The sequence below is a fragment of the Rattus rattus genome, chromosome 1 (genome assembly GCF_011064425.1).
Source record: "Rattus rattus isolate New Zealand chromosome 1, Rrattus_CSIRO_v1, whole genome shotgun sequence".
NCBI lineage: Eukaryota > Metazoa > Chordata > Mammalia > Rodentia > Muridae > Rattus > Rattus rattus.
Window position 1 is genome coordinate 12,270,111 of NC_046154.1, and position 23,383 is coordinate 12,293,493.

At 48.8% G+C, this 23,383-nt stretch overlaps 2 protein-coding genes across 2 annotated transcripts in view; one reads left to right on the top strand and one right to left on the bottom strand.

Annotated features, from left to right (window-relative positions):
- The window catches only part of Mtor (mechanistic target of rapamycin kinase), a 104,172-nt gene that overhangs the window by 56,010 nt on the left and 24,779 nt on the right, over positions 1–23,383 (bottom strand). Inside the window, exons 19-27 of the mRNA XM_032894667.1 lie at positions 19,974–20,060; positions 17,579–17,746; positions 16,936–17,048; positions 16,560–16,722; positions 15,266–15,358; positions 14,478–14,624; positions 11,416–11,558; positions 9,734–9,896; positions 9,491–9,636 (exon numbers count right to left, since the gene is read on the bottom strand). Coding sequence (XP_032750558.1) covers positions 9,491–9,636; positions 9,734–9,896; positions 11,416–11,558; positions 14,478–14,624; positions 15,266–15,358; positions 16,560–16,722; positions 16,936–17,048; positions 17,579–17,746; positions 19,974–20,060 — 1,223 coding nt within the window. The remainder of the gene's footprint in view (positions 1–9,490; positions 9,637–9,733; positions 9,897–11,415; positions 11,559–14,477; positions 14,625–15,265; positions 15,359–16,559; positions 16,723–16,935; positions 17,049–17,578; positions 17,747–19,973; positions 20,061–23,383) is intronic.
- On the top strand, positions 1,100–5,166 carry Angptl7 (angiopoietin like 7). The gene is made up of 5 exons (XM_032894677.1): positions 1,100–1,619; positions 3,247–3,347; positions 3,859–4,053; positions 4,635–4,833; positions 4,997–5,166. The coding sequence occupies exons 1-5, from the start codon at positions 1,271–1,273 to the stop codon at positions 5,164–5,166; spliced, it is 1,014 nt and encodes a 337-aa protein (XP_032750568.1). The 5' UTR covers positions 1,100–1,270.

Below are 23,383 nucleotides of genomic sequence, written 5' to 3' on the forward strand. Positions count from 1 at the left end.
CCTGCTGAGTAACCCCAGCTGCCTCAACAGAAATCACTTTCCAAGAGCCAGAGACTCATCTGGGAAAGGGTGGGTGGGCGAAGCTAAGGTAGGAAGAGCCGTGGGACCCACACTATGTTAGGCAGAGCTCCTGCCGTAGGGAAGGAGGGAGCGTTGTGTAGTTTTAGGGGAAAGTCCCATCTTTTACACGGTGTTAGAAGAGTGGTGTCCTTCAAGTAAAGGTGTGAACACTATTTTTCTCAGACAGCATGTATGTAGGTACAGGGGACTAGCAGCAAGTTGCAAACCACACTGCAGACAGAGAGAGAACCTAGATTTCTAATCTTCATTTATTAGGTGATGAGGAGTCTTTTCTGAGTTTGAACCTCGGGTAAAGGTCAAGTCCACTCACTGCTGCCCAGAAGCTGACAGAAGTGTGGATGACCAACCACAGACCACGTCTGGCATGGCTGAGTCTTCCTCTCTGCCCTGTGCTGTGACAATTCTTGTAAAATGCTGAGTGATCTTTTAGGAAGGAGAATGTGTAAAAAGGAAGACAGCTCCATAGATGCAAACCTCTAATTCAGGTTCAATAGGGTTCTGTGGAACACCGAATGATGACCAAAGAGAGACGTATCCAGTCCTGTGAGAACTCGGCTTAGCCCAAATAAGCCAGAACCTTGAGTAAAGAGCACGGATTACCTTAGCCAGCCTCCCTGGCTCAGCAGTCTCCATTCCAGCTCCTTTTGGCTACCTCGCCCTCAGTCTGTTACATAACCTTCAGACAGGAGTTGGGAAAGCCTTTCACTCGGCCTGTCTGCTGACAGAGCTGAGCCAGTGGCTGGCAGGCCATAATCTACTAGGCACAACTGGAAACACGTTCACAGCTCCCGTCTGAGCACACAGACTGTACAGACAAGGAAACAAACACTCGCCCTGTCCATCCTCCTCCTCCTCTCCTCTGGCCTAGGTTTATGCTGACTTCACCCAACAGGCACCTGACCCTCCCAGATGAGGTGGGAGGGGCTTTAGCACACAGGGCCCTAGGGGTGGAGGTACAGGCACCAACAATATTTAAGATGCTGCCTTGGTGGGGTATTCAGACTTGGGAAGGAAAGTGTTTAAATACCCACCAAGCTCTGTTTCAGAAACTCCAGCTTTAAGAAAGGCACACAGAGGAAGGAGACCACGAGGAAGGAAGAAAACTGCCCTTGTGAGTCAAACACTAAGCTTCCTAGTTCTGCTGAATACAGACTCTAGGAGGAAGACCTGCCCCAGAGGCCTGCACACAATGCTGAGGACCACCTGGCTATGCATTCTCCTGGTAGCCTCTGTCAGTCGCCCCGTGTGGCTGCAGAAGCCTCATAAACGCAAGACACAGCTCAAAGCAGCCGGCTGCTGTGAGGAGATGAGGGAACTCAAGGCCCAGGTCGCCAACCTCAGCAGTCTGCTGGGTGAGCTGAGCAGGAAGCAGGAGAGCGACTGGGTCAGTGTGGTCATGCAGGTGATGGAGCTGGAGAGCAGCAGCAAGCGCATGGAGTCTCGGCTCACCACTGCCGAGAGCAAGTACTCTGAGATGAACAACCAGATCGACATCATGCAGTTACAGGCTGCACAGACCGTCACACAGACCTCGGCAGGTAAGCGCTGTCCCCACACTCCTCCCTCACCATGCTCCTGCTAAGTCTCCTGGTTCCAGCTCTGCTTCTGGATTGCCCACTCAGCACAACTCTGGGGGGCTTTTGGGGATGCACCATCTTTGTTTGGGTTAGTGATGTCCTGTAAGCTTAGCCAGGATATCACAGCCTGTAGCCATTTGAAGAAAACCTTTGTATTCAACAAAGGACACTTCGTGCTGTACAATTCTGATCCACTTTCTCCCATGGTTGCTAGTAGAGCTCTCCCAAATAACAGAGGGAACAATGAAGGTGCTGCTGAAGTGCTGACTTCAGTGGCTGAAAATAAGGAAGGCACACACAATGAGTTCTCTGGGAAAACAACAGTCAGTTGCTGGGTAACCTGGCCCAGATGAGCCAAGAGATGAATTGCTGCTCAGAGAAAGATCTAATTTTCTGAGGTTACTGGGAAACATTTGGAATGAGTATATTTTATAGATGAAGCATTTCTTACTAATGCTTACTGCACAATAACCCAAGTCAAGAAGACATGGTTAGCTCCTATTCAGTAAGACCTGACTACCCTTGGTTCAGACAAAGAAGTAGTTTTGCCCAAGGTAGCTGGTTAAACAAATACAAATGATTTCAAAGCGTAGTTCTCCTGACCTTGGTTTGAGAACAGAAAGTTAGGGGTTCTCATTTACCAAAAAAGTGAGTCTTCATTTGCTCTGTGAGATGAAAATGGTCATGTAAACCAGGCCAGACGCAGGGCTGACTGCACCACTTCTCCTAGAAGTCGCAGGAGGAAGGGCGGGTATACCACATTCCCCTTTCCCAGCATGCTCTGCTGAGGGGACAGGCACTTTGGAATCTCCCACTTTCACCCGTGCTTTCCCCTAAGCCTCCAGCCCAGGGGGTACCAAGGAAAAAGTCCCAAGACAAGTGCAGAAGTGTCTTGTGGACAACAGCCACAGACTCTACTAGAAACAGCTGTGTCTTTGAAGCCTCAGTACAAAGCAGCAGCTTCAAGGCAGCCACAGACGCTTTCAAATCAAGCCCAAGGGGAAGTGGGAAAACCTCATTTCCTTGATTTATCAAAACTTTCAGGGAACAGTCTCAAAGGGCTGCTTGGAGTTTTGGTTTTCATTTGAACGTCTAGCGATGTGAGATTGGGGAGGGATAAGATTCAAATCTGTCTCCCTGAATTTGAGTACCTGTTGGCTGTTAGCTGAGAAACACCACCAAACCAAACTCCCCGAGATACTCAGGAGTTGGCCTCTAGCTGAGGTCTGATTCAAGAAGTCTGAAGCTTCTCCTAGGGTAGCTGCCAAGTGGCCTTTGCAGACCATCCTATTACTGTTTCCAGAATTTACAGCCTAGCACCACAACAGGATGTCCTATATAGACTTAGCCCGAAGCTTCCTGCTTAATGGTGCCTTGGCATAGGTAAAGAGTTTCCTTACTCTATGGCCTCATAACCAAGGAAGCCCAAACATCCCCCTCGGTCCTGATGAACTTCTTGAACTCGATACCTCAGGGGAACTACCCACAGGCACCATGGGCAGAAATCGTCTCTGTTTTCAACCCAGCTCAGCTGCAGCAGACATGCCTCAAGGCCTGAATCTCTGTCCTCTCTGTGTTCCCCTCACAGATGCCATCTACGACTGTTCCTCCCTGTACCAGAAGAACTACCGAATCTCTGGGGTGTACAAGCTTCCTCCAGATGAGTTCCTGAGCAGCCCTGAGTTAGAGGTGAGGTCAACAGTGCCATGTCCTACTCTTTGTCCTCCACCTTAAAAGGCACAGTGACAACAGGACAACTCTGGTCTACGGAAAGGGAAATTCTAAAAAGCAAACGTGCCCTATGATGGAGCTGTGAGAAGCTCAATTTATGGGGCTCTGCCTCTATTCCACCCTCTGTTGGCAGAGCATCAGTCAGACATCGACTGTCCCAGTTCTTGCGACACAGAATGAGTTCAGATCTCTCTCTAGGAGAGGAGAGAAGTCATTAGGAGGAGACACACAGAAGTACCTCATTTCCCATTTACGTTGTGTTCACACTGCCCGCCCTGCCCCAGGTACACTCATTCCCAAGGTAACCATTGTGCCCCTGGCCCTCCACACTGGGGGCAGTGTCTCTGCTGGATTATGCAGGGAGCACAAGGACCACTAACACTACAGGTACAGCACATAGGTTTGGAAGTCTGTCCTTAAGCTCCTGCCCCTGCCCTTGCACCTGCCCAGAGGATCCTTTCTGCTTCAGGTGTTCTGTGACATGGAAACTTCAGGCGGAGGCTGGACCATCATCCAGAGGCGCAAGAGTGGCCTTGTCTCCTTCTACCAAGACTGGAAACAGTATAAGCAAGGGTTTGGCAGCATTCGAGGCGACTTCTGGCTAGGGAATGAACATATCCACCGGCTTACCAGGCAGCCAACAAGGCTTCGTGTGGAGCTGGAGGTAAGCTTGAGCTGTAAGGCCTGACTGGCCCAGGCCTACTGCACACACGGTTCAGAGGCATCGCCACAGTCCGCTCACTTCAGGTGTGCACAGTCAGGGCAGCAGTGTCCCTGAACAGTTTATTTCTATCTCTAAGCAAAACCGAACTGCAGCTGGCCGAGGTCCAGGAAGACCCATAGCGACTGGGATGGAAACACCATCTCCTTTGCTCTGCGATCTTGTTAAGTACAAGCCTCAGTGGGGCTGCATGGTGGCCCCTTTAGCTGGCTTCAAGCATGATGCCAGCCTACTTACTCCTACAGCATCTCAGAATGAGATTTAACAAAAATCACACATCTGCCCCTTCAGACTGAGGCATGGAGGGTTACAGACAGAACGATTCAGGCCACATGGACCCAGACCCAAGTTTGGTCTCAGACCTTTCTTTGCTGACTTCTAGCTAACATGGCAACCTGTAATAGTCTTACCAGAGTTCCACCTGAAGAGAGGTTTAGCTGCAGGGCTAGTGAGTGAGGAAGGGATGGGGTCTGCAGCAATGAAGTCCTCTGTGGTTTCCCTAAGGCTCTGCTCTTTCTTGGCAGGACTGGGAGGGTAATGTACGCTACGCAGAGTACAGCTACTTTGCGTTGGGCAATGAACTGAACAGCTACCGCCTCTTCCTGGGGAACTACAGTGGCAACGTGGGGAAGGACGCTCTCCTCTATCATAACAATACCGTCTTCAGCACCAAGGACAAGGACAACGACAACTGCTTGGACAAGTGTGCACAGCTCCGAAAAGGTGAGACCTGGGAGGCAGGGGAGGGCGGGGTCCACTAAGGACAGCAGTGAGCTGCAGATTTGCTGCAGGTGCTCTGGTTGTGTTGTCCCCTTTGCTTTAACGCCATCAATCAGCCAGAATCTAGGGAGGGCATCCCCAGCCTACTAGCTGTGTCTCACGCCAGGTGGCTACTGGTACAACTGCTGCACAGACTCCAACCTCAATGGGGTGTACTACCGCCTGGGGGAGCACCGGAAGCACATGGATGGCATCAGCTGGTATGGCTGGCATGGAGCCAACTATTCCCTCAAACGGGTGGAGATGAAGATCCGTCCAGAAGCCTTCACGCCCTAGGAGAAGGCTGCTGCAGAGCTATGTGAGGCGGAGGCTGAGGAGGGAGAGCAGGATGGGAAGAGGGTGGACAAAAGGTAGGAAGGGGACAGTTTGTCATCCAGGAGCGTGACCAACTTCACCTGTGCACACAAGAGCACATGCACACACAACAGAACCACACAGACCAAACAGTGCACATTAGCAGATGGCACCAGGCCAGTAGGTGCCATGGTGCCTCAGGGGAGGACTGAGTGGGCCCACAGAGCAGAAGCTCATCCTCCACAGCCTTAGCTGTGCTCAACAGTGACCCTGAGGTCACGTAACCCGTTTCCCCTACCTGAGGCTCAGATGACATGAGGGAAAAGAACAAATAAAAGGAACTGTTGTGACCCTCTGTGGAGAGGCCATGAGAAATGAAGGCAGATGGTGGAGAAGGGGCTTCCCCTTCTTAGGTCCCATGACACTTCCTTGTGTCTATAGGATTTGTTTTGTTTTCCTTTGTGACACAGGGTCTCTCTACACAGCTCTTACTGTCCTGGAACTCACTATGTAGACCAGGCTGGCCTTGAACTTAAAGAGATCTATCTGCTTCTGCTTCCAAAGTGCAGGGGTTAAAAGGCCTGCACCACCATAACCAGCACATAGGAATTCTAAGACACAAAACATGTGGAGCTGAAGACCAGCTGTCCAGATCGGACTTGCTTCAAGGAGATCCAGGGTCTTAGTTAGGCCTCGCAGGCAGAATCCTGGGGGAGAGAACGGTGCTACAAAGCACACTGTGGGCCTGACGTGGGAGAGAGGACCAGCGGGAGGCGAGCACAGTCTCTGGGTGATCACAACACTGCCTTCATTCTCCATCAAAAAACATTTTTTTTTTTTTTTTACTTATTCTGTAAGAAACAGACTCAAACAGATCCCCTTTAACAAAAATGCCTGGAAAATAAGGGTACATGGCGCTGTGGTTTAAAACTTGTGCTATATAGAGAAGCATCTTCCTTGTAAAAATAAAATATTGTAGTTTTTATTTTGAATATTCAAAATATCTTTTTCTTTTACAATAAATACTATCAAAATTTGATGATTTTCTTTTGAATTTTTATTATTACCATTGAGCGCATGATGAAAACTGTAGGTAAGAAGTCAGAATGGGGCTGGAGAGATGGCTCAGTGGTTAGGAGCACTGACTGCTCTTCCAGAGGTCCTGAGTTCAAATCCCAGCAACCACATGGTGGCTCACACCCATCTGTAAGGGATCTGATGCCCTCCTCTGGTGTGTGTGAAGACAGCTACAGTGCACTTAGAGAAGTCAGAATTAGTTTGTTCAAGAAAACTGGCGAAGCAAGACCCCCTACTCCCACCCTAAAAAAAACGGGAGGGGGAAAGGAGAGGAGGAGTGGAAAAGGTAGAAGCCACTGCAGAGTAGGAGCAGAGCCCAGCACTGCCAGCCCCACACCAATGTGCTCTCAGGACACTTTACAAGGTCACGTTCCCGCTTCCTCCCTTCACCACGGGATGTCCAGAGGTTCTGCCCCCTACACAAAGAGCTGCCCTCTAGAGGAGTCAGTACAAGATAAGCCATGATTCCCACTAATAACTTCTGCGACTGCTAGGAATCTACTTCCCCTCATGAGCAGGAGGGAACTTTGGGGATTTTTCACAGGAATAAAGTGAGAAAAGAAGCTCCATGAAACAGGGATTCCCAGGGGGAGAGCTATTCAAACAGAAACTTCCTCAGGCGGGCAGAAGGACGCAATGCCCAGAACCACAAGGCTCGGAGGATCGGGTGGAACAGGCTTCCCCGGCATGTGCAGAGGAAGGAGGCCACACAAACGCTGATGGTTCTCCTTTCATTTACTATGATCCCCATAACAAGAACCTTCTCGGAGATGGCAAGAGGGAGGGTAGAGGACGGACAAGGCATTGCTAGCTCCTCCATTTCCCAAGCACACACACACTCTGGTACTTGATGGGTGACACCAAGGATGGTGACCACAGCCTCTCACCAGAGAGAAGACAGCACCACCAGGAACCAGAAGCAGAGGTGGGTGTGGCTAAGACAAAGGGCATTCTGTTCTGTCCGGGCCCTTTTAGAAACCAAGAGGAGTTCCACAGATAACAGCGCCATTCAGAGGATGCTTACAATCAGCCTGACAAGCAGGTCCAGCCAGGGAGCCCCGGTCCTTGTGCATGCAGTCTTTTAACTATGCAGATATCTCAACCAGAAAAATTCACAAGGAGATGACCTGTGATAGGGCAGAGCTTTGTGAGGTCCTCCGTTCTACCGAGCAGAGAAAAGGCTGGCTATTGTGCACCGCTTTAATCCGAGTGCTTGGGATGGAGAGGCTAGCAGATCTCGGCTGAGGCCAGCTTGGTCTACACAAAGAAATCCTGTCTCAAAACAACCACCATCACAATCACCATCACCACCACCACCGCAAAAGGCAGGCTAACAGACTCTGTCCTCACGCGCTGGATAACTGGCTATTATGACGTGCTTCCTACAATCCAGTTCCTTCTAATCCACTGTTCCCCAGAGAAGTGATTATACTCTCTCATCTAGGTGAGCTTCAAGTAGCTTATATCGTCTCAATAGCGACCCAGCTTGGAGATTACATGTAGGATTTAATTCGCCCTCAGGTAAGTAAGAAAGCCAACACACAGGGAACAGACTGAAACAAAGCAGAAAAGCCTCCCATGCCGGCCTCTGGAGTCCTGAGATTACAGTGTGCATCACAATATCTGGCTAAAAGGGCAACGTGTTTTTTAAAAACAAAACCAAGAAACCAGAAAGAACTGGTTAAAGTAAGTGTATGTATCACTATAAGCTCTGAGAATAGGTAAATTAACAAGGAGGAAAAGTTGAGGGAAAAAAGAAATCAACCGATGTATGTGTGGGAGGGGAGTTAGCAGGCCGGGCACCTTCGGCTTGCTGGGGAGATGGGCTGGAATTCAGGCAGTGGCCTGAGAGGCACACGCTCAAGAGCACACAGCTGGCACACAAGTCAAAGTGCCAGGACCCGGGGGAGCCAGAGACCCTCACCTGTACTCTGGGGGTGAAGGGTGGGGCAGCCTCCCAGCAGCAGCTTTGCCCAAAGCTTTTCCTTAACCTTCAGCAAGCTGCGGGTGGGGGCAAGTCTATAATCATAGAATTGAGGCAGGAGCAGTCTAAGTTCATTCTGTGTTACAAAAACAAACCAAACCAAACCAAAATGAAATCAAATAACCGAAAATGATCCAACAACTTCCAGAAGCAATAAAACAACTTTCCCTAGAGAAGACGGCATTGCAGTGCAACTCGGCTGTGTCAGTGTGACGTCATTGGGGGTGAAAGCTGCAGCTGAGGCAAAGAAAGGAACCGGGGAGGAGCGGGAGGCCACCCGAAGGGCACACAGGCACCTGAGCTCCGTCAGCTGAACACAGTCTGAACAGCTTAGAGCACACGCTTCCCTAAGAATGGGATTTACGACTAAGAAACAGGGGGTGGCACGTCTGTAACTTCCCACAAGGCACTTCAGAAATCATCATTCTCTGTGTCAGTGGATCTAGCAGAAGCAGGATTCTATTTTGACCTTTTGGATCTTACTAAAGGGAGAATGAGTGCTGGGCTCGGCTGCTGAAGCACTCCGCTCGGCACGGTCTGTCTGCCCAGCAACTTACTAGCTGTTGATTTTTCCTGCGCTATCTGCAGTTAAATGATGAACCATGTTAGCATCCCCATGGAGATGATTAGACTCCAGAGCTAATGTTCTCCAGACTCAGTAGGGAAGTGAACAGTTCTCTAGGAGCTGAGGCTCATGTTTCCGGCTGCTTGTAATTTCTAACAGCATAAAATTTATTAAAGAACTTCCTTTTCTGTACCCAGAAGACTCAAAACCATCTTAGGAGAGGAAGAATGATCACGGAAATCAGGGAAAAGATCGCTGCCTCTCAGACTTTATGCTTTATGTTCAGAGCTCCAAAGGAAGAGGAGTGGGCACTAAAAGACAATGGTCTGTAGACCTGACCCTGCCTCTGAGTGGCCCCTGAACCCAGGAACCAGGATGCCCTAATTGCTCAGAAGCACCACCCAACTGAGATACCCATGTGCCTTCCCCAGGCTGCTGTGGGCAGAGCTGCGTCCCACTGACTTCCCTGGGACGAGAAAGCACAGGCTGGGAGGCAAGGGAGTAGAGGTGTCAGGGACTGACAGATGTGACAGCCGTGGCTTGAGTGCTGACAGCCATCTGTAACCATGTACTTAAATGTGCCAGCCAGACCTGGTGACAGACTCCACACAGCTGAACTCTCCACCTGACTCCAGGGAAAGGGGACCAGCAGTGGGGGAAGGTAAGTGTCCATGGCCTACCTGATGAGGGACTCAAGTATGGCAGGCGTGGGCCCCTTCTGGAACTCCAGCTCTTTGTAGTGTAGTGCTTTGGCATATGCCCGGCACTTGGCAGCTCTCTCACCCAACAGCACGATGCCATTGTCATCTCTCAGTGGCAGGGGGCCCTACAGAGTAAAGCACAGACACACAGTAGATGGGGCACACAAGGGTAGGTGCGTGGTTGCTTCCCTTCTTCCAGCTGGTGTCCTATCACTGTCTCACCTTGTCACTGTGCTCCATGAACTCAGCCAAGTTCAAGAGGGTTTGTGTGACTTCAGCAATGTCTTGAGAAGTGAGAGCCAACTCAATGCTCCTGATGAGCTCATCTTGTTGGTCTTCATTCAGTTCAGACCAGCAGGACACAAACGCAGCGTTGAAGAGATCCCTGCAAACACGGGATGGAGAAGGCTGCACCTCTGCTGGGTGCCGCAAGCATCATGAACCCATTTCTGGCACTGCAGTTGGGTTACAAGGAGCAGGGCTGCTGACGGCATTGCTGATGCTACCTAAACCTTCCCCAGGTGGCAGAGTAACTGCTGGTCACCAAATATCTGATCTGTGGTGAGCGAGGGAGGGAACTTTAGATTAAGAGAACCACATGTACCCACTGACTATTGATCTTATGTTTGTTTGAGCTAGGTCTCACGCTGTAGCCCAGACCGGTTTCAAACTCATAGCAATTCTCCTGCTTCAACCTCCCAACTGCTGTGATTTTTAGGCCTAATTCATCACCAAGCCTAGCAATGAAACACTCTCCTTTAGGGCAGGTACAGACATGATAGACAGGGACTATGGGAGAGCAGGGTGGGGAGGAGAATGCTGGAACTAACTTGTCTTCACAGTGATGTTTCCTGGCAGTTTCTGCCTTTTTTCTCTTCACTGGGATGAACAGAAAGACGGAGAACTTCTAAGTGAACAGACTGAGGAAGTGACAGTGCTTATGTGATCCTTGGAACATTTCCTGGACAGTGTCCAAATTCTTAAGATCAAAAATGGCCAAGGCAGCATCTGCTACTGACTTGCAAACATATTCAGAATGGTTCAGTGGATGATTACGTGAGAGAGAGAAAACATGCTCGAAGCACCAGCAGAGAATCCACACGGAGGTATGCAAGGCTTCTGGCTGGTCTCCAACAGAAAGAGTGGTTTCCGAGAAATCGCCACAGGGTCACATGGATGGACCCTCCCACGCCCATGCCCACCTTGCACCCCACTGTTCTGGGCACAGTGGCCTGTGGTGGGAGACGAGAGGAGAGGAAGTGTAGTGCATCCCTGCAATGATGGTTTAGACCTTGATGCTCCCTCAGTTGCTACTGCACACTTCAAGGTTAAGTTACAGCAACGAGTATAATTTTGGAATTTGGTAGGAAGAAAACCACCCCCAAATTGAAATGCTAACCAGACTTACAAGGCTGGTGTACTCAAAGTAAGTTTTCCTTATCTAGTCAGAGGTGACAGTGGATCTCCAGGGCTTAAATTTGGGACTGAGTTCGTAAATGGCCACCAGAGTTTCTCTGGGGATGTGCTCAGAGGTGACGTGGGTAGAAGGGTGACACACCATCAGCTAGGCACGTGTGAGCCGACACCACAGAGACAGAACTTCTAGACATGGCATTTCAAATATTAAACACACAAACAACTTGAGATAAATTAGAGGAAGCAAATCATGATCAAAGCTGTAATCTTGGAGCCCATGGCTACTGCTAAATATGTACAACCAACCAGTTGTGCTGATAAAACTGACATAAATGCCTTGCTTCTGCTGTCTCCTAATGCAACTGGCTGTCCATTAATTAAATGACCGTTTTATGCCTCACTATAAACGATAAGTGTCCACGGCAAGGGGGAAAGCCTTGAAAGAAGGGAAGGGAGCCAGACAGAGAGCTCGGCTTTCCACAGCTCACCTGGCCATGGGGTTGTAGGCCTGGGCCAGGGCCCAGCATGAGCGCAGGGAAGGCGATGAGGAATCCTTCAGCAGCTCCAGACTCAAGCGTCGCAGCCACTCTAGCCAGTCGTCCTTGGAGACCCTTCTGGCAGCTCCCCAGGCCTGTGACAGTGAGACACCATCAAGGTTAAGGAGTCTGTTGCAAAGTGCAGCCATGGTAACCGATGTCACTGAGGTTCTGCCCTAAGTTACCACGATTCTGCTCTGACTTGTAGACCCATACCTATTCTGATGAAGCTCCTTCCTCCAGGAAATAAATAAGAGTGATGTTTAGTTAAAATACATAAAGTAATACTGGTGGCCTCTGCAACACAGGAGAGGTCACCTGTTGGTATTGCAGTCTGCAGAACCAACATGAACAGGTCTGTCACATTCAGTGAACGTGCCTTCCGTGAAGCCTAAGGGCCGCCGCAGTGCAGAGGTGAGCTGGGCGCTCAGCACTATAGGAAGAATTCTGGAATTTTCGTTTCTTTAAAAATAAGACAGAAATATTGTAAGAATATGTTTTTGTTTAATTCCAGGTATGGGACATAGGGCTGCTTTGCAGCAGCTGACTATGATCTGCCTCGTGCTCTAGCAGAGGTGTGGTTTTGCCAGCTGCAGATGGTCTCTGTGACTATATGACATTTGGGAATTTTTCAGAGGGTACATAAATGCTAGAGCCCCACTGTGTGGCTTGGTTGTAGTTTGTTAATAGATGTGCTCGAAGATAAAAAGGAGAAAGAAATCAGATCACAGATCTCAATCTATCTCCCCCGCATCCTCCTTTCTCTCCTATCTAGTGGTAGGGGGTGAAGCTGGGGGTGCGGTAGGATAAAGAATGGGAAAAGAACCCACAAAGAAGCAAAGACCAGTTACACAGCACAACTTGTCTGACAGAAGAGTAACTGACAGACAGAGGAAACTGTCAGGTCATGGGTCGGGTCATGGGTCAGTGGACCGGGAGCTCTCCTCAAAGCACTGACCTCTCCAGGCAGAAAGGGGGCTCTGTAGAGGAGTTGAGGTGTGGCTTAGTGGCTGAGAACTTCATGTGTGAGCCCCGAGGTTCCATCCCTGGCCCCACGAAGTATTCCTGGGACAGCTTGGGCAGGTACGTGGGAACATCAGGCTCGGGAGGGGTCTAGCGTGGAGGCCAAAGCCACTCCCAGGAACTCAAAGGCTTGAATTTAAGTCTCAGTTACGTAACTGCTGGCTCTCTGACCTTTGGAACTTGATATCTGGTGTCTGCGTCCTTATGTGTAAGGTGAGCATGCCTGCTTCCGTGTCATAGGCCTGAGGACCTACTGGTGAGGTAGTGGACTTGGCAGTGCTTGATGCCCCAGTGCACTATGTGCTGCTTGTGTTGTTCTCTGAAGCCTGAACGCTCTGTGGAATCCCAGCCTGGCCACTCACGGCTAGAACACTGAGCCTCAGGTTTTTATAACTGTATCCAGGCGGTCTAACTCAAAGAGATGAACAAAACGTGTCGGACAGGCTATGGTCAGCAGAGACAATTCAGTACTTAATAGCAAAGTTCTAGGTTTGATATTCAAAATGTGGTCCGTGGTCGGAAGTATCAGACATACCTGGGAGCTCAAATAGTTATCTCCCCTGACCTCAGATATTTCACATCGGAGTGACTATTTTAATAAGATCCCTAGAAATTAGTAACACCCAACGAGAGGGAGAAGTAAAATAATCACTGCTTTCAACAGCCCACATCCATTTATGCTAATCAGGGCTTACCAGCTTCTGTGGTTTGAATAAGAAATGTCCCCCACAGATTCACCTGGCTCCCCAGCTGGTGGTGCTGTTTATGAAGAAGAGGTCATGGAACCTTAAGGAGGAAGTGAGTCACTGGGTGAGGACCCTGCAGTTTCACAGTTCAGCCCCACTTCCTGCTCTGTCTCTGCTTCCAGAGTATGGATGAAATGTGACCAGCCAGCCTCCTGCTCCCACTGCCATGTTGTCCCTGCCATTATGGACTATGTTCCTTTAGAACTTTAAGCAAAAAATACATCCCATCTCTTCAGGTTGCTTTGGGGGGAGTCTTTTACACAGCAGCAGGAAAAGAAACTGAGACAATAGCTTTGTTCTCTTGAGAGCACTGTTTTTGTTTTGTTTTTTGTTTTGTTGTGTTTTGTTGTGTTTTGTTTTGCCACAAAAGGTCCTACTACTAAAGTTGTGAGCAAACACAAAACATACTTTATTTTCTACATTAAAAAAATTACAGGGGCTGGAGAGATGGCTCGGCAGTTAAGAGCACTGACTGGTCTTCCAGAGGTTCTGAGTTCAAATCCCAGCAACCACATGGTGGCTCACAGCCATCTGTAATGAGATCTGATGCCCTCTTCTGGTGTGTGTGAAGACAGCTACAGTGTACTTATATATAATAAAAAACAAATCTTAAAAAAAAAAAAAAACTACAGCTGAATGGGGCTGAAGAGATGGCTCAGCGGTTAAGAGGCTTGCTGCTCTTGCAGAGGTCCTGAGTTCAGTTCCCAATACCCACATGGTGCTTCGCCACCATCCTTAAGTCCACTTAAGGGGCTCTAAGGTTCTCTTCTGACCAAGCATGCATGTGTAAACACACACAGAAATTAAAAATGGCTGTAATCCATTACACACCTGTAATCCCAAAGTGTAGCAGGTAGAGGCAGGAGGAACATGAATTAGAGGCCAATCTGTGCTACAAAAATAACAACAAAATGTCTGATGTGCTGGCAGGAGCACGTACCTTTAATGCCACCTGTTGGGAGAACGGGGCAGCAGGGTGGCCTGGACTACACAGTGAGTTCAGGAGTAGCCAGAGCTGCAAAGTATGACCCTGTCACAGAGCAGCAGCAACAGCAATCCCAGAGGAAAACGAGTAAGCAAAGAAGCAAAGCAAACAAACACAGTAGTGGCCTAAGCTCACGACTACGCTGTGATTGATCTGAAGTAAGCCGATTAGCTCGTGTCAGTTAAAGGTGGTAAGAGATGATGATGTCAGTGAGAGGAAAACAGCCCTGCTTCCCACTCCCCCGGGAACAATGGACCTGCCTTTTGGAGGTTGATGGTGCTGACATGCAGTTTCTTCATGGGTCCTGTTTCAACTGGTCCACTGGCCAGGGCATCTCCCTGGCTGCTCCTTAGCATTCGATGCTGGTAAATCAAAGGGTCCTCTTCTTCATCAGCAAGCGTGTACCCCTGCAGGCAGAGATGCACTGAAAACACGTGCACCGCCATAGCTGCGCCCAGCTTACAAACATACACGAACCTGAGGAGACTCCTACCTGCAAGAGCACGCACTGCACCTGTGCCCAATAACCACGGTGCCCGAATCCCCGCTGGGGTCACGGGCAAACCTTTAATGGGTAAGTCACACAGAAGCCGGGCAAAGGCGAACTGTGAGCACAGATAAGCAGTCAGCAGTTTAGGGCACAAACGGCACACAGCCTGCTACCTGTTTTCATACAGCCTAGGGGCTAAAAATAATTTATTTCAATCTCAAGTGGTTAAAATAAAATCTAATCCCTCACAATTCATGAAAATTGTGAGAACCTCAAATTTCAATGTCCACAAATAAAATCTAACTGGACAGAGGCCAGACTTATTAATTCTGTGCAATGCGCATGACTACTTTTCAGCCACATGACAGAAGTGAGACGCTTCGACAGAAACCATACAGAGAAACCACACAGCCTACAGTGCTGAGAAATACTTCTCCAGCATGTCCGCCAGTCCTAGCCAGGGCTGAAAGGCTAGACATGGCCTGCCCTTTGCTGGTAAAATGCCAGGAAGGAAAGATGCTGGAGAGCTCAGAGCAGAAGGGTGCCCTGCCCACTCACCTTGACGATTCTACAGATCAGCACGTCGTAGCGCTGGTGATTGATCCGGTGTCGCACGAGGACTTTATTCACCATTGGAATGAAGATCTGGTACTACAACAGGAGAGTGAGACAGCAGACACTCAGTGTGGAAGCAGATGACAGCACACTGCTGTGCACTGGAGCACTGCTGCTTCCCGGTAATAGTCCTGGAAGACCTTTCCCACTCCAGCGGGAACTCCGGGACAATTCCCCGTGGCCTTCCATGGCTTTCCTCCACGCCCAGGTCTCTTCCTCTGCAGTCCATTCTGAATGTATCACTGGCAATCATCACTTTAAGGTTATCCATTCTATTTTTCCTGTGTTCAGAGTCTTCCGAGACTTGCAGTGTTGCTCAGCATAAAGACAAGGCCCTCATGGTGCTGCCCACAGTGGCTTCCCACGGAGGGCACTGGTACAGAGGCTCACGATGTTCTTGAATCTGAAGCCTGAGCCCAGGTTCCGCATTCCCAACAAGCTTCCAGGGACAAGGACGCTGATGGAGCTCATCTCAAGGTCACCTTTGCTTCAAACCTTAGTTTCTCCCTACCTAACCCTGTCCAATCTCTATGACCTTAGCTACATAAGGACTCCCATATTACTTTGGGGATGTCCTGCTCTCCAGCTATGCCATAAATCTTCCTGCCCACCTTGCCCTGTGTATTTAGCGTCTCCAGGTAACTCTGGAGCTCTGTTTAACAGCTCATCAGAAAAGTCTTTCCCATCTACCCTGAGGGGACACCACTTCTCTCCACTTTTACTCAGCACTCCAAGTGTGTGGACGGTCACTCACTTTACTTCCCTAGAATGTATTTCCTATAAGAACAAAGATTTGCTTTTCTCCTTCCCTCTTGAAAAAAGGTTATTTTTCTTTCCCCGGACAGGGTCTCCTATGTCTCAGGGTTGTAGCTGAAGGTGCTCTCCAATTCCCGACCCTCCTGCCTGAACCTCACCAAACGCCACCACATCCAGTTTTCTGCAGTCCTGGGGTCAGAGCCCAGGGCTTGCTTCCTGCATGATCTAGGTAAGCACACTACCAACTGAGTTCCATTCCAGCTATTTTCTACAGTGCCGTCTAGAACAACACTTCACCCACAGAGGTGCTCTGATTAAACTGCGGAACAAAGGAAGAACAGTAAAAACTGGAATAGTTTCATATTCTCCAATCAATAGTGGCTGAGCCCCACATACTGACCTTTGTACTAAGGACTGGAAATGTTCACAAGTTCCCAAACGAGGTAGGAAATCATGGGTCTGTTCAGAGCTCCCCTCTTACCTTCTTCCCTAGTTGAAACACAAGTGAAGACAGGGTGTCCATGGCTGTGGAGCGCAGCTCTGGGCTCTGGTCTAGCGTGCGAACGATCGGGTGAATGATACGGGAGGCATAGTCAGTGAAATCCAGGGACTCTGTCAGGCGGTCCACCGTCTCCAACGCTGCCCTGCAACAAGAACAGGCGAAGGCTCCCTGAGCAACAGCGGAGGGGAGGGGAGGAATGGCTGTGAGGCCCTGCGAGTGACATGAGTCCAAAATACACACAACAGGAGGGCAGCAGTAGGAGCTCCATAATCTGGAACATTTCTGAAGTAAAATAAAGACAGATGGAAAAAGAAAAACCACCCACAAAGATGGCCTGGCAAAACGGGGTGCTTACTTTCTCGACGGCAGTGGAACTTCAGGGGCATCAAACAATTTCACGATCGGAGGCAATAACAAGTGCAGATAGTCATCCAGGTTGGCGCCAAACAGCTGGATCGCTGCTAACAGCTGCAAAAGCGAGCAAGAGCCTGGTGGTGAACAAATACAGAAAGGCATCGAGTGCCCGGGACACGGCTGGGGCAGTGAGTGGAAATTCAAAGTTCTGTAGGGAGGTTGAAGAGCTCTGGCCTACACAAAGATTATTGTTTAAACAGAGTTGTCCCCTTGGCTGTCTGGAGCTGTCTGTAGACAGCTGTCCTCAAGCTCTGACTCTGCACCCTGGCCTGGCTGGACTGCGTTCTTTAAGGTGCCGCTTTCCCCTTCTCCCATGTTGAGCACAGGCTACTTTGCTTTGTCTCTGCCGATGTACACCAGGCGCTACATAATACCTGGCTTGAGAGGAACCTTTCCTAAGACTAATCCATTAAAGGAGACAAAACAGAAGGATAATCAGGAGAGAACCGTGAACATTCGGGGATGAAACTGCCAATGCTAGGTGACCGCACACCAGCATGTCACCCAGAACAGGGTCTCAGCTCAGTTATCACCCACGACTCGGAGGCAGCCAGGAAGCTCTCCAGATGACCCCGGTGGCTCACCTTGATGGAGACTATGCGGCCCTGGCTGTTGTCATGCATGAAGACACGCAGCATGTGTGGGATCAGCTGGGGCAGGTAGAGCTTGAATTCACCTCCAAGAGCCACCACGATTTGCTCAATGAGAAGAATGATTGTGCTCTGGATTGAGGTGTTCATGACCCAAAATTCCTGCAGAGGGGGAGAGAGAAGGCGGAGTCAGAGTCAGAGTCAGATCTGCCAAAGAGTGGACCTAGAAATGAGATGGCTGCAAAGGCAGAAACCAGTGAGCCCAGACAAGCTCCTCTCGTCTTCTCTCACTGTACGGCCACAGACACGAGACAGATGCTGCTGCACTTCCATGCGGACGCCCTGACTCCTCCAAGCTGTGCTGTGCAGCCCTTTGCCCAGCACTGCAGTGCTGGCTGGTATGCCCTCTGAGGCCACGGTCTCACTGGTCCTGCTCCACACTCAGCCACGTCGGACCCCTCTGCAGTTCTTCTTCCCAACTTGGTGCTAACCTTCCCTGCAAGGCTGTCCTGTTAGGCTTGGGCTATTTAAGAGCAAGAGACTACTTCAACTCATCTCTGGTCCCTAAAACCATTCAGAGTACCTGACATGCTAATGCTATAGCCATCAAACTGTTCTGGGCGCCACAGAACAGATTTTTACAGCTGGATCACTCTAAGAATTCTGACCTGGTGTTGGCCCACATGTTACCAGGGGTGCTGTGTGACCCCTGTGTGTGTCTACCAGAGGACAACTCTGGGTTACCAAGATTTCATGCCCATTCAGGATTTCTTAGTTGGCTGGGCAGTACCTGATATCTGTTCCCTAAAAATCTGTCCATCAGGCCTGGACACTGCAACAAAGTCCCTCCATGTACTGATGATCCACAGAAATTACTAATACAAATATGGCTGCATATTCTGCCTTGCAACCAGCTGAGAGGCAAACTGGCCCGAGCCTTTCAGGCTCCATGAAAGCTGTCATTTCAAGTCGCATCAAAGTCAGGGGCCTCCAGCTTTCTTTGCGGCCTCTGGAGCAGGAGACTGACTAGTAAGGGACACTCTGCTGCTGGTGGCAGCACATACATATCAGCAGTCTCAGGGTCCTGACTGCACACAGGCAGTCAGTAAAACCAAGGGAAAGACGACCTAGAAAATGCTGCCTACCTTCCTGTCAGCTGGGAAACACTGTTGTCTGGAAAAGCTGTGTTTACTCTCAACACTAAGTGTGTGGGTTTCTAGGCCTTGGCTCATCTGATGTTCATTCACTTGGACTGCACTCTGCCTTCTTCAGAGAAAGTTTCCCAACTCTATCACCATGGGCTGGCTCTTCCCAGAGGTTCTGTACTCAGAAGCCAGCAGCCTGCCTGGGGCCGTGGGCTGGACCACTGCTTACAGACGGTTCTCTTCCTGGGCTACAGGGAGCTCATTAAAGTGTCCAGGATCAACAGCCACAGGGCGAGCACAGGCTGCATCTTCGCCTCCACTGGACGGAGCTAAAGCTGCACCCCGCTGTACAACGTCCTACTTCTTTTAGGGAGGTGGGGTGATTCAGAGGGCTTCAGCTTCCTACCCTGAGCACACCGTCTCCTTCCTGCCTTCGCTGCCTAAGGCCATCCTTGGGCAGTGAGGCATTAGGCCAAGTCTTCCCTGTACTGAGTCCTCCGTGGTAGAAAATGGGAACATGGCAGCTCTTAATGATTTATGCATGTAAGGGCTGTTCAGTTCTGAACTGGGTGCTGGAAGTTCCTTTGGGGGAGCCAACGCCGTTGTGAAATTGGCACCACTGCTACACCAAGCTAAGTACAAAGCAACCGTCCCTGCAGAATCAGTGAAACTGCACAGAACAGTAAATGGCGTTTCTATTATCCAGGCATCTTCTAGCACTCACTTAATACATGTTACAACATGCCAGGCACTGATCCCTGCTTTGGGCACCAGTGAAGTCAAATGATATTTCTGTCTTTGGAGATTGTCACCTTGGTCTTCAGAGCCTGACAGGTGACTATGGTACTTCACAGGCCTAGGAAAAAACGGTCCCCAAGCCATCCCCTCTCTTGCAGTGTGGTTTCCTGGGTAGTCAGAAGGGCTTTTGTGGGAGTAGGAAAGCATTGTTGAAATATTGACATGAACTGCTTTGCTATGTGCTAGGCAAATAATTCAAGAATGTCTCTGGCAGAACAATTATTTCAGGACTTCTCTTCCGATTTCACACTTACATTCTGTACTTGGGAGCTGGGAGCATGCAGAATCCATCCCCATCTACCCTGCTCCTCAGAATCCAGTGGCAACACGGTGGTGGTCGAGCCCCGTTTTTACAGTCATTCAGTGACCCATGAAGGAAATATCTGTTACTCCAGCTCGTTTCTGGGTATCCCTGGACCCGCTCAGGCGGAGTCACTTCTACTTACTCTCATGAGGGTGACTATCTCATCCATGTAGGGACGGATGTGGCTCTTCACAAAGGACACCAGCATTCCCAGCTGCTGGAACAGAAACTGAGGCAGACAAGACATCAACACGTTGGTACCTGAAGGAAGCAGAACTCACAGGCTATGGGGTTGGTTTCCGCAGCAGCCCACACTGAAATTATGCTCCAGTAAACTTAACCCACAGTGGAGAAGGGGCAAGGATCTTACCACGTGGACAGCCAATTACTGAATGGCAGGGGCTCAAGGCAGAGGTTGGTCTATACTGTCTCTCACCTCGTGTACCCTGCCTCTGTGGGAAACTGCAGACAGTAGTACTGTACTCACAGACTGTGTCCCCAAGTGCTACTCTAGGCCACACATGTAAAGCATCAGAGCAGGGGACCGAGTGCTCTGTGCGATGTGGGAGTCAGAAGCATAGGATTTTGGTCATTAAATTCTTAAAAAAAACTGGTCATGAGGCCAGGCATGATAGTTCACACCTTTAATCCCAGCACTTAGATGGCAGAGGCATTTGGGTCTCTGAGTTCCAGGCCAGCCTGGTTGACATAACCAAGTCCAGGACAGCTAGGGCTACAGAGGCCTTACCTTAAAACAGATAAACCTGACATGAAATTATTAGCTAACTACAGATGTAACTTGGCCCTAATTTGTTACTGTTACTTTCCAAAATATTCAATCCCAGCACTCAAGAGACAGAGGCAGGTGGGTTTTGGAGTTCAAGGCCAGACTGATCTTCATAGTGGGTTACATAGTCCAGCCAGAGTTACACAGTAAAACCTTGTTTCATAAATACGTTAATTAATTTAAACTAAATATAAACACCTCATTGTAGATGTTAGAATATAATCAATTTGTAAGTAATAAATTATTTACTTTTTTTTTGTAGACAGCATCTTGTAGCCCAGACTGGCCCTGGTCTGCTACAGCTAAAGTAACTCTGGCCCTCTGGCCTCCCGCTTCAGTTTCCCATGTGCTGGGTTCTGGGCACGCCATTACTATATCCAGTTCTTAACTAGGTCTGTAGATATTTCAAAGAAATTATGAGCCAAAATAAGCAGCTAACTCAGAGAGGAATGGGATACTCTGTAGCCTAGGCTAGCCTCTGTCTTAGACCAACATACTGGGATCATAGGTGTGAGACACCAAACCCAGCAGGTGACATCCTAAAACTGTCAGAAATTGCTACCACTAAGTAAAGCAGGGACTGGAAAAGGCTCGGGTAGAGAAGTTCCTTGATCTTCAAGTAAGATCCATTTTAGAATAGTCAGTAGCATCATGTTTGAATATGGCAGATAACAGAACTAACTTTCTGCTCCCTAACGAGGCCTTTACAGCTCTGACTGCTCCTCTCCAGACTAATCTCTGAATCCTCCTCCCACTGAGAAAAACTGGATTAATGTATTAGAAAGCAGATCATCAGAATCCAACAGTTTCTGCATACCCAGAACTTGAGTGGAATGTATTTTAAGAGAAACAGTGAATTCCTACAAAACCAAACCAAACCCCCTTCTACTGGCAAAAGGAGACAAAGAAATTGTCAGTTTTAATGTGAGGTCTAGGAAGGAAAACTCTGCTAGAAGAGTTGACCATCTCAGGCTGACTCTCATGGGCTAACGACCTGGGTGGCCTGGGAGCAAGCCAGACACTGAGTTCAAGTCATCCTGGGTCACTCTGCTGAGGCAAAGCACACCTGCTCCTCTCCACTCCTTCAGATGTCCTTCAGAGCTGCTACAGGGACTGAGTAAATAAAGAGGAATGGGACCACAAAACACCCAAAGAGAGGAAGGGAGTAGAGAGACAAAGAGCAGTGAATGAGGCTAATCAAGGACTCAGAGAAAACAGTTATCATCACACTAAAACTGGGAATCTACTTAAGATGCTTACAGAAATCAAAACAGGAATATACAACACCAGAGAGTGGTAGCACATACGGGCTAATCCCAGCACTTGGGAGTTCCAGGCCACCCTGATCTACAGAGTGAGTTCCAGGAGAGACAGGCCTACACAGAAACATAGTCTCAAAAAAAACAAAAACCAAAACAAACCAAAACAAAAAAATCCCAAACAAACCAAATATACAAACAAACCAAACAAAAAGAAAAGTAAAAAGAAAACTGTAAAATAAATGAAAAATAAAACTTATAAATTTATAAATAAAATTTATACTGCATTCTGTTTCCTCTGGACTGAAACTTTCCCTCCTAGAGGGAAACTCCTGAAACTCATAAAATGCTCACAAGACTCAAGAAGCTCAGAAAATCTTAGAAGGGGAGGACTTTGCCTATTGTGGCCACTTCCAAGTTGTGTAAACCTGAGTTGTGAGGCTGGGTGGGGTCTTTGCAGGTGCAGCTGCCTGGAGTCACCCATTGTTTCTCTAACCTCAATAACCCACTGCTGTACCAAGGTGGATTGGAGGACATCTTTCCATTGCTCTGTTGTTACTCTCTCAAATGAACAAAAGAGACACCCCAGTTGTAACACAGTAACAACACATAAAAGGAAATCTGATGTACTCTGTCCCTATTAGATAAATTTAACAAAGACTTGAGAATACAGGACTGAGGGCTGGAGAGACGGCTCAGCGGTTAAGAGCACTGACTGCTCCTCCAGAGGTCCTGAGTTCAGTTCCCAGCAACCACATGGTGGCTCACAACCATCTGTAATGGGATCCGCTGCCCTCTTCTGGTGTGTCTGAAGATAGCAGCAGTGTACTCTCATACATTAAATAAATAAACAAATCTTAAAAAAAAAAAAAAGAATACAGGACTGAGGAAATGGCTGAGTAGGCAAAACTCCTGCACAGGACTGGATTGTAGAATACGAGTATCCATGAACATACAGGCAGGCATGGTGTTTTCCACTGCACAAGACGGAGAGCTACACTCACTGCATCAGCGAGCTCTGTGCTCAGATCCCTGCCACCTCAATATGTAAAACAGAGAGAGAGAGAGAGAGAGAGAGAGAGAGAGAGGATACCTGATACCAACAACCTCTGGCCTCCATGTGAGTGCACACATATCAACATGCACCCCACACACATGTGCCCCAAAACATGCTAACAGCCCCCCCCATTAACATGTACACATAACATACGGACACGAGATCTCAACATGGTACAGTGCTAAATGTAAAATCCTGTGGATAACAGTATTAAGTACAAGCATATGAGAAATCGGTGAAAATCAATCAAACAACTAAACCATTCAGGCCACTTCAGCAAACAGCAAAGAACGAGAAACCCGATGTAATTCTGTAGAAATCAATGCTGTCTAAGTATAGGAATAAAACAGCACTTGTGAATGAGTCAAAGGAGAAAGAAGAAACCATAAAGTTAGAAAGGACTGACTTCTGAACACTGATGAGAATTCATGTTACTCAGCAAGAAGGGA